Source organism: Pelmatolapia mariae, linkage group LG8 (assembly GCF_036321145.2).
Source record: "Pelmatolapia mariae isolate MD_Pm_ZW linkage group LG8, Pm_UMD_F_2, whole genome shotgun sequence".
Lineage (NCBI taxonomy): Eukaryota > Metazoa > Chordata > Actinopteri > Cichliformes > Cichlidae > Pelmatolapia > Pelmatolapia mariae.
Window position 1 is genome coordinate 31,159,597 of NC_086234.1, and position 10,819 is coordinate 31,170,415.

Genomic DNA, 10,819 nt, shown 5'->3' on the forward strand with positions numbered 1-10,819 from the left:
GTTAATGCAGCTAAGTGAAAGCTGCAAACCATTCCTTATTGTTGCCGTTGTAAATAGACGGGTATTTATAAGGTCTAGCATTTTTCTTTGAGTACTTTAACTGAAATCTCAAAAAGCATTTTAATCAGCACACACATGCTGTGCTTCAGTCTATGACAAACTGTCGTGCACGCCATTCTATATTGAGGCTTGTGTCTTTGAGCTCAGATACTTTTCCTGTCACATTTTAACAAACCAGGTGCATCAGAGCAACACTTTGACAGATGAGGGAGAATAACAAGCAAACAAAGCACGTCCCAGGTGGTGGTGGGCATGAGAGATGGGATAGAGTCCCAGCTAATATTGTTATTATCAAACTTTCATTTTCACCTTCCATCTTTAAAATATGTTTATGGTCTTTGTTTTGTTTCTTAAACGACTGTACATTTATACTGCATTTTAATAAAAGCTCATTCTTCCTACCTCCTTTTATGTAGTTACGGCAGAGTCTATGCAACCGCAGACCCCTATCACCACACGATTGGTCCTGCAGCCACATACAGTGTGGGCACTATGGTAAGTCTGCTCCCTGTTTCCTCACTGCTGATTGCTGCACCATACTAGAATATTACAGTAGACTGATACAACATCCACACACTGTCTTTGAAATGTACTATATGACAACCCAACCATACATATTATTGGAGATCGTTATATTCACCTGTGAATATTTATATGAACAAATAAACCGGTACATCAATAGTTCACATGAAGGTTTAAGAGTTTCAAAAGCTCTCCAGCAAAAGCTTTTGTTTTTACTGAGCTCTGATTCTCTTGAAGGCTCACATTTCAGAAAACCAGAACCAGCTTTGTTTGTTTTGGAGATATCAGTTATGTTTTATTTGAACGTATGTCACCTTCTTAGGTGAGAAAGTCTCTTTGTCTTTAGTCAGCTTCTCTCAACCTTCAAAGATGGAAAAAAAAACAATTTAGAACAATCCATAAAAGGCGGAGAAAACCAGACATTTCTCCTTTCTTTGTTTTGTGTCAGTCAGTATGAACTACGCAGCGCAGGCTTCAACAAGAGAGGGAAAAGGAGGAGAATACGAAGCTGAATGTGAGCTTCTGTTAGCTGCACTTTCTGGTGCTGCTCATAGATCAGACACTGAGTGCTGGTGCAGACAAAATCTAATACAGCAAACAATATAATATATCTAATATAGGAAATATTATATTCTAATGAATCCACTCATTATGTGGTGGTTTCCACTTAAAGAGGATCATAATAAACACTGAGATCATTTTGACAAGCAAGTTTTTTTCTTTTCTTTTAGAAAATTGTCATTTTTGTGGGCAGGACTGGATTAGTAACTCTGTGTGTGGTTTAGAGTCATGAGAGACATTTCATTCAAATCCAGCAAAGGTTGAATTTAAATAACAGACGTGGCACATGCAGTGAGGAAATCTGTTACAAGCTTGAAAACCCTGAACTGGAAATGTAAGCAGGTCTTTTAGTTAGCTAGCCAAGTGTTTTACCTTTCTTTATTTACCATAATAATAATAATAATAACGCATGTGTCACAGATTTTATATGTCAGTCTGAAACTGGTGAAGGAGCGAGGATATACACTCTCTTCAGATGAAACTGTGTGAAGTCTGACAACCAAGCTCCAACTGGAATAACTCAGATCTCAAATACTGTCAGAAAAATAGAAACATGAGCTTCATCTGTGTTTCTGCTTCATCAGCTATAACCCAAGTTTAACAATGCTGTCATGCAGTAAGCTCTGTTAACCATACTGCTTTCTATCCACAAATATAGAATAAAATGATCTCTTGGATAAAGCATGGGTACACCACAGTGACAGCATTGAGATTTGTAGCATTGGCCGATATCACTTTCAGTTTTCTTTAGTCTTTATTCAGCTTTCTGCAGGTGACTGACGTCCAGCTTGTTAACGGTGGTGTGAATCTCTTCATGACATGAATTCTTCACGTTGATATGTTTCTGCTCTTTTTCAAACTTTTGACTGTTTATTTGGGTTGTTTTTTGTTTGTTTTGTTTGTTTGTTTAACTGCATTGTAAGCACATCACATCGATCTTAATGTATGAAAAAACTCACAGATGTGATGAAAGTGGTTTTGAGCAGCATCAGCTGGTAAATGTCCCTCCTGTCAGGTTGTTACCATTTTGTATCTAGCACTGAAGACGAGCCTCTGTGTTTGTTTGTTTGTTTGTCTACTAGTTGGGTGATGTTTTATAAAGGGTTGTGAGCACTCTGTGTTTGTTCGGCCATCTTGTTTGTTAGTGCTGGTGCATTTCATGTTTGCCTTCATTAGTCATTAATTATAAATATTCTTCAGTGCTCGTCTTTTTGAAGACTACTCTTGTATGCACTGCAGATGGACGATGCATTCTTCTTTGTGACGTTTGCCTTTGTGTCCTGCATCAGCATATTTTAAACCTCTGATTAGACATGCACCAACAGTAGATTTAAACTAATAAGATGGTCAAAAAAAGCAGCTGAAGACATTTTTATACAAATGAGCTTTTGATAAATTTTTTCACTGTTTTATCTTATTTTATTTGTATTTCTGGTTTTATTGTGAGGCACTTTGTGATTTTTATCTGTGAAATGTGCTATATAAATAAATTTTGCTTACTTACTCAAAAAATAACATTGGAAATCAATATTTTACAGTAAGGTAACATCAGTTTTGATTTATACATTGTTTCCTAACTCTATAAGACAAATTATGACAAATAATCCAAATAAATGTGTCAAATTTATTAAAAAAATATAAACAAGTGGGCCACAGATCAACTGGGAAAGTGCTAATGAGGGAACATTTATGACATCATCAGCATATTTGACAGCTGTGTCCTTGCTGTTAAATTACAATAAAATTATAAATGAGTTTAAAGAAATAAATCTCTCACACTGTTATGAGCTCCCCCTCTATGGCGTTATTTTTGTGCCACTATTCTGAGTGCACGTAAAAAAAAGTTTGCAGGTGCAAGTGTTGCATTTTGATGAGAAATTTATTTTGAGCGAAGAAAAGCTAAATTTGAGTGAACAAAGTTCATTCCTGCGTGCAAAAACTGTATTTCAGTGTTTGCTATTATCCACACACACACAATAGCAGCCCCTCTCGCTCAGTTTTTGCGCTTGCTCGCAATGTGTTGCTCGCGCTCTCAACATTTCTGCCTGTGCGCGCTCAACTCTTTCTGTACACCGTTATATTTGTGCCACAAAACCAGCCAATCACAGACTTGGATGCAAAAAAAATCTGATTGGCTGTTTTGGTCTCCAATCAGCTCCAAATGACGAAATGCAATATCCCAGAATGCATTTCGTCCAAAACTCAAACGAGGCAGTGGCGGAGGAACACAGAGTGGCGGAGTTTGAAATATTACTCTTTCTGGGTCACAAAATAAACTTTTAACATATTTTCATGTGAGAATGGTGCTGTGTAAACTTCATATATCTGCTCCATTTATCAAGACATCACATATTTGCAAAAGTGCTCTAACATTTTTGGAGATGCCTGTTACCCACCAGCTGACTGGGGGGGTCAAAGCGCGGCTCCCGTTACCCAAGTAGTGAAAGACCGCGGGGGGGTTGAAAACGATGTGCCGGAATTCCGCGCCTTGACCACCCGATCAGCCAGGGCTGGACTGGGAAAACAAAATCGGCCGACTACACCACCAGGTATTACAGGAAAAACCATAAAGCCTTTGAACAAAAACAAACGCTGTTGTGACAGTGATGTACACTGTCTTGTTGGTATATATGTATGATTTGTATCACCTTCATGTTTGCCTCTCACCACATATCCAAACCGATATCATGACCAGCAGCTTTACAGCTGTGGCTCCAGCAAACATCAGCTGATACTAGAAATTAATATTAAATAAATTCTAACAACAGCTGATCAAGCTTGAATGTGCTGCTGTTGTTTAGCACAACATCAGCTGGTTTCCTCTTTCTGGCGCAAAGTGGGAGATAAACAAACAAGAGAGACGATCAGCTGATCATTGATCAGTTTCATGATTGAAGTAGCAACAGGAGAGGGAGGGGGGAGAATGAGAGAAGAAGAGACAGCTGTGCAGCAAAAACACAGAATAACTCCAGCTTTGTGTCTTTTTTCATTCTAGCTGAAGTACGGGACGAATCGCTTCCTTTTCCCCTCAATACGGATGTTTTGTAATTGGTCCAGCCCAGAGTTGATCATGACCAATTGGCTAATCCACCACCTTTCATTGTTTATACCGTTTAAAACAAACAAACAAACATAAAAATGAAAAATCACCATCGGCCCACCGGGCAAATGTCCGGTATGCCCAATGGCCAGTCCAGCTATGCGGTCAGCTGGTGGGTAACAGGCATCTCCGAAAACATTAGAGCACTTTTGTAAATATGTGATGTCTTGATAAATGGAGCAGATATATGAAGTTTACACAGCAGCATTCTCGCATGAAAATATCTTAAAAGTTTATTTTGTGACCCAGAAAGAGTAATATTTCAAACTCCGCCATTCGGCGTTCCTCCACCACTGCCTCGTTTGAGTTTTGGACGAAATGCATTCTGGGATATTGCATTTCGTCATTTGGAGCTGATTGGAGACCAAAACAGCCAATCAGATTTTTTTTGCATCCAAGTCTGTGACTGGCTGGTTTTGTGGCACAAATATAACGGTCTACAGAAAGAGTTGAGCGCGCACGGGCAGAAATGTTGAGAGCGCGAGCAACACATTGCGAGCGAGCGCAAATGCAAAAACTGAGTGAGAGGGGCTGCTATTGTGTGTGTGTGTGTGTGTGTGTGTGTGTGTGTGTGTGTGTGTGTGTGTGTGTGTGTGTGGATAATAGCAAACACTGAAATACAGTTTTTGCACGCAGGAATGAATTTTGTTCACTCAAATTTAGCTTTTCTTCACTCAAAATAAATTTCTCCTCAAAATGCAACACTTGCACCTGCAAATTTTTTTACATGCACTCAAATGTGTTTTTTACGTGCGCTCAGAATAGTGGCACAAAAATAACGCCATATCCCTCTAACTAAATCTACAGTGTTGTCAGTTTGTATGAATAGATCTGATCCAAACTATTGGAGCCTATTGAACAAATGTCCTGCAATAATAGTTTTTTTGTGATATCATAGTTAAGTATTTTTTAAATATATGCTGTAAGTACTTTTTCACAAGAATCCAGGGCCTATAATCCAAACCTCAGAGCCTACTACAAATGTTTACAGTTTTTCTCAGTTGCTTTGGTGCTTTTCTCACATCATTGTTAACATTTGCACAGCAGTTAGTGTATTTCTCAAAACAATTGGTGCAAACTGCAAAACCTATTGGATAACCTGCAAAAGCAGGTCACTTGCTCAAAATCGATAATCCATTCCTGAAAAGCAAGTATTCATGTCGATGAAACTGCCAGTGTCACCAAAATGAGAAGTCGTGACACCATCTTGATGAACAACATGGTCAAATGGCTTTGTCATGTTTTCATTATGACAGTCTTCAGTATTCTCTCAGTGTTTTCCAAGGAAAGGTCAGAACTCGGTGACACTACCTGAAAATGCTCAAGACAGCACTGTACACTTTTTGTACAGCCATGTACAGTAAAATCTACAGTAAAGTTGGACATTCCTGTAGTCAGGGAAGTAAGTGAGTACAAGACACTGAATATGCGTGTTTCACATTTTTATTGTGCCAAAGAAAAATACGCTACAGTCACTTATTTAGAATAAACATAAGAAACACCCTTTTGGTAGAGCTGTGCACAAATGTGAACAATACAACAACACATATTGTAACTGAACACACATAATTCATTCTGGCACATCCAGATGTTCCTGTCTGTCTGGCCACATATTTTCATCTACATCACAACAGATATAATTCCTTGCAATGCAGCGAGGAAAGTATCTCCTGGAGTGGCGAATCCACCCTCTGCATGACTCTGCTGTGATGTCGTCACATGCTGCATCCATGGCTGCTAGCAGGGCCATTTGTGCATGTGAACCTCCCACCTCCAGGCAGAGAAAAACTTCTCTATCGGATTAAGGAATGGGGAGTAGGGAGAGAGATATTCAACCAGCATTCTGTCATGTGCTGCAAACCACTGTGTGACCAGATGTGAGTGGTGAAAAGTGACATTATCCCAAACAACAACATACTTGTTGAGTCAGCCTCCACCCCTCTCATTCTCAGGGACTGTGTCCCAGTGAAGAGTGTCTGAAAAAGTCAGGAGATTTTGTGTATTGTATGGAGCAAGAAGGGGAATATGGGTGAGGATGCCATTGTCTGAGATGGCTGTACACATTGTAACATTCCCTCTGTGCCGGCCTGGGACATCAGTGGTTGCTCTCTGTCCAATGTGATTTCTTCCACGCCTTCTGCCTTTGGCCAGACTGAACCCGCCTCATCAGCGTATATGAATGTGTGCAGTGGTTCCCTGGCTTCCAGCTCCATGCTTTAGAGAGAGAAATGTAACAACTTTTCCTGTGTAACATAATGCATTTTATATGTTCTGTGAGTATATACACAGAATTGCTTTTCTACTGCATGAAACTACACAAAGTAAAACAGTTTACAGTGCTGAACATTAGAGTAGACATAGAAGACATGTTTTACCCGTACATACTGGTGACGGATCTCCTTCACTTCAAATGGCACTTTGTACAATTGTTTCATGCACATTTCTTTTCTCTTGAGCACTCTGTCAATTGTTGTAATTGACACAGATCCAATATTGCCAAATACATCGCTATCCTCTATGACTATGACTTGAATTTCTTTCAACTTTCTTGCATTGTTTGCAATCACCGTTGCACAAATGGCTTCCTCTTGCTGCGGGGTAAAAAGGGGGCCCTCTTCCACCTCTGCGAGGTTGTCTTTCAGTCCTTTGTGGTGCAGATTACAGTAAAATTACAGTAATATACACTAAACATGAGATATTATGTCCAGTACTATACATACCTGTTCTCCCTACGAAATGGTTGAACGATTGAGTTCACACACCATGTCCTGCTCGGTTCATATATGCTTGCCAATTGAGGGTTCATGGGATTGATCCATGAGTGACTGTGAACAAGTTGCCTGTCATTGGTTACAACTAATCCGTCACACACCTCCTCGTCAGTGAAAGCTGAAGTTCACCTGAGAGAAACTGTTGAATTTCAGGGACATTTCCAGGAGAAAATAATAACAAAAGGTATCAAAGTTGCTTGACAGAATTTGAAAACTAATTCGACAATTTTGTATGTAATGACTCAAGCAATGAAATGAAGACTATTAGTTTTATTGGGAACGACTATTCAGTATCCAAAAGTAGAGTTCATTTTTGACTGACATGATAATGTTGTCGACAGCAGACAATTGTATGAAAGCAACTGATACATGTCCAAGAGCTTTTGCAGTTTGTTCAGAGGAAGGAGACACTGCTACTATGATGTGCACAAATGACTAAATGTTGTGGAGGTTGCAGTAATGGTTTTGAGAATTTTCATTCTGATCTGAGAAAAGCACCAAAGCGACTGAGTAAAACTGTAATGTTTCATGGACTGTCTCAGCGTTTGCTTGCTGCCATGGCACTAACTGATATTTTTGAGTTTACACAGCAAATCATGTTACAAACAGCAATAAATATATGAAGTATGACCATACAGTAATCATGCCGTAACCCCAGCCGGTCACAGCAGAACAGGAAGAAATCCCTGACCCCTCTAAACCTGCTTCCTGTTAAAAGGGAGTTTTTTCTTCCCACTGTTGCCAAAGCGGTTGCTCATAGGGGATTGTTGGAGTTTTCTCTGTTTTCTTTGTATTATTGTAGGGTTTTTACCTTACATTATACCATAACTTTAGGAAACTGCTGTTGTGATTCAGAGATATGAAAATACAGTTTTTCTCAGTCGCTTTGGTGCGTTTCTCAGATCAGAATTGAAATTCTCATAACTATTAGTTCAACCTCCACAACACTCAGTCATTTGTGCACATCATAGTAGCAATTTCTCCCCTCTCTGAACAAACTGCAAATGATCTTGGACATGAATCAGTTGAGTAAGTACAAATATCTAAAGAATGGTCACTATCTCCTTGCTTTCATCATGAATGTCACAATTATTTATACTTGTACCGGCTGAATAGTCATTGTCCATACAACTAATAGTCTTCATTTCATTGCTTGTGTCAGTGCACTCAAAATTGTTGAACATCTTGTCAAACAATTTGTACACCCATTTTGAAAACCCTATTTTCAAGGAGTTTCCATGAAAATCTCCATAAATTACTTTTCTCAGGTGAACCTTATCTCACACTAATGAAAATTGGTGTGTGTTACTGTTACTTACAACCAATGAAAAGCCTCTGCTATCCAGTCACACGTGAATCGCGTTACAGTATCCCCTACCCTACAAGTATATATATAATGTAAACCAACAGACAGGATTGGCATGAGGTGCATACTGAATCTACAAAACTGGACGCTCTTTATAGGGATCTAATCCCACAAAATGAAAGGGATGATCCTGGTGACAATCGGACAATGTATGTAGTGGTTTGGGATAATGTTAGCTTCCATCACTCTGTTGTAGTCAGGCAGTGGTTTGCAGCACACGACAGGATGCTTATGGAGTTTCTTCCTCCTCACACTCCATTCCTAAATCCAATTGAGGAGTTTTTCTCTTCCTGGAGGTGGAAGGTATATGACAGGCATCCACATACCCAAATGACCCTGCTAGCAGCTATGGATGCAGCTTGTGATGACATCACAGCAGAGTCCTGCAGAGGGTGGATTCGACACTCCAGAAGATACTTTCCCCGATGCATCGATAGAGCTGACATTCGCTGTGATGTTGATGCAAATATGTGGGCAGACAGACGGGAGCGTCTAATATCAATGGTTGATATGCAGCAGTGTCTGTTTTTCATTTTTCTTTTTGTTTCATAACTACTGCAGTAAGGTTTACTGTCTAAGTGAGTTTATGTTTGCTGTAAAATGTTTGATTTACTGTATTTCCCCAGTTGCACAATGCTGTGCACAGTTTCAATCGAATATTATCAAGAGTGCATATGAAGTGTCTTGATTTTCCTTTACAATTTATGGTTTTCAACATGCCATGCATGCTGTCCAGACTTGACATGTCATTGGGAAGCACCTACAAAGAAATCCGTCACAATGAGAACATGTTTAAACCATTTGATTTTGTGACCAAAGGTGCTGGTGTAATGACTTGTAATTGTGACAGCCCTGACACTTGGATTGATATAAGTACTTGCTTTTGATGAATATATTATCTGTTTTGATGAAGGGACTCACTTTTGCAAGTTATCCACCATGTTTTGCAGTTTGCACTAATTGTTTTGAGAAAAGTCTTAGTAGTGGTGCAGAGATCAATTCTGTTGTGAGAAATGCACCAAAGCAACTGAGAAAAACTGTAAAATTGAATCGAATGTGTAATCTACTGTGTTTCTGTCAACTTACTGCAGAAAATTATCAATTATCACAATCCAAACAATAAATATAATTTTTCACATAATATACCTTTTAAAGCTACAGTGTATATAAATGTTTTTCACAAATTTACTATGGACAAAACAGGGAAACAAGACAAACGGACAGACGGACGGACAGACAGACAGACAGACAGACGGACGGACAGACGGACGGACAGACAGACAGACAGACAGACGGACGGACAGACAGACAGACAGACAGACAAACGGACAGACGGATGGACAGACAGACAGACAGACAGACAGACAGACAGATAGATAGATAGATAGAGAATGATTCTTTACTGAATACTGATTGGAGCTTTTCATCTTTGATGTTGCAGGCTAGCCTTTACAGAGGAGGGTGCAGTCGCTTCACTCCCTACTAGAAAAGAGGGAGACAGGCCCCCCTTTCCTTTGCCGCAGACATAAAAAGCAAAAACTCAAATCAGCTAAAAACAGCTTTCACCCCCTTCGTGAAAAACTCACAGCAAGATGCTTCCAGGTGGCAGATGTAACTCTGACATGCAAGAATCATCTTAAAACTGCTTCCCTGTTTACGGACTGTAAACATTTACTGATGTCATTTCTTGATGTACTGTACTTATTGTTGTAAATAACAATGTGTTGATTTTGGATTGAAAAAGTTGAACAAAGACATTTTAGCCGATGTGGACCGAGCCGACCAAAAACTAGACTTTAATGAAATTCAAAGAAGCTTTTGTTTTGCCCTGTGACTCCTTTGAATGGCCTTTGGTGCCAGTTTAAATCTGTTTACCTAGACTCCTATATACTCCTATATCCATATGTTCATTATTGTGCAAAAGTCTTGAGCCATCCCTCTTTTCTTTCTGTTGTGCTTCCAAGGAGCCAGCCTTTTGTTTGGTTTTTAAAGTGGTCCTGAGGTAATTCTCCAGGCGTTCTCAAGACCTTTCAAAGTTTTTCTTTGAGCTGCTTTTTCACATATTTTCAGTCCAGTTCTTGTACCTTGACCATTTTCAGAGAAATTGTTTGTTTAAAGTCTCAGTACCCAGGGTTTAGGGTTAGGCTGCTGAGTGATTGTGTGTTTTTGCTGTCAGTGACTGATTGTAAACAGAAGTTGAGCGTGCAGACTCCACCTGTAGGTAACCACTGCTGGACACAAGGCAGGTGTATAGGTTACTGGAAGGGAAGCATCTTGTCTCACTGCAGCTCAGACTGACTGTAATCTTTCTCAAACAGACTGGCAAAGATAAATTCAGAGGAAAACTCTTATAAATTCAGAGAGATGCACATGTTGTAACTAGCCTCAGTCAGTCTGCTTTACTGGGCTCAAATACTGAAACAAACAACGTTTTTTGAC

At 39.5% G+C, this 10,819-nt stretch overlaps 1 protein-coding gene across 2 annotated transcripts in view; it reads left to right on the forward strand.

Annotated features, from left to right (window-relative positions):
* Window positions 1-9,912, forward strand: part of rbfox3a (RNA binding fox-1 homolog 3a) — a 482,298-nt gene extending 472,386 nt beyond the window's left edge. For both annotated transcript variants that reach the window (XM_063481807.1, XM_063481808.1), the window contains 2 exons: window positions 477-555; window positions 9,822-9,912. In XM_063481807.1, coding sequence (XP_063337877.1) covers window positions 477-555; window positions 9,822-9,866 — 124 coding nt within the window. In that variant the 3' untranslated portion in view covers window positions 9,867-9,912. The remainder of the gene's footprint in view (window positions 1-476; window positions 556-9,821) is intronic.
* Window positions 9,913-10,819: the final 907 nt, after the last annotated feature.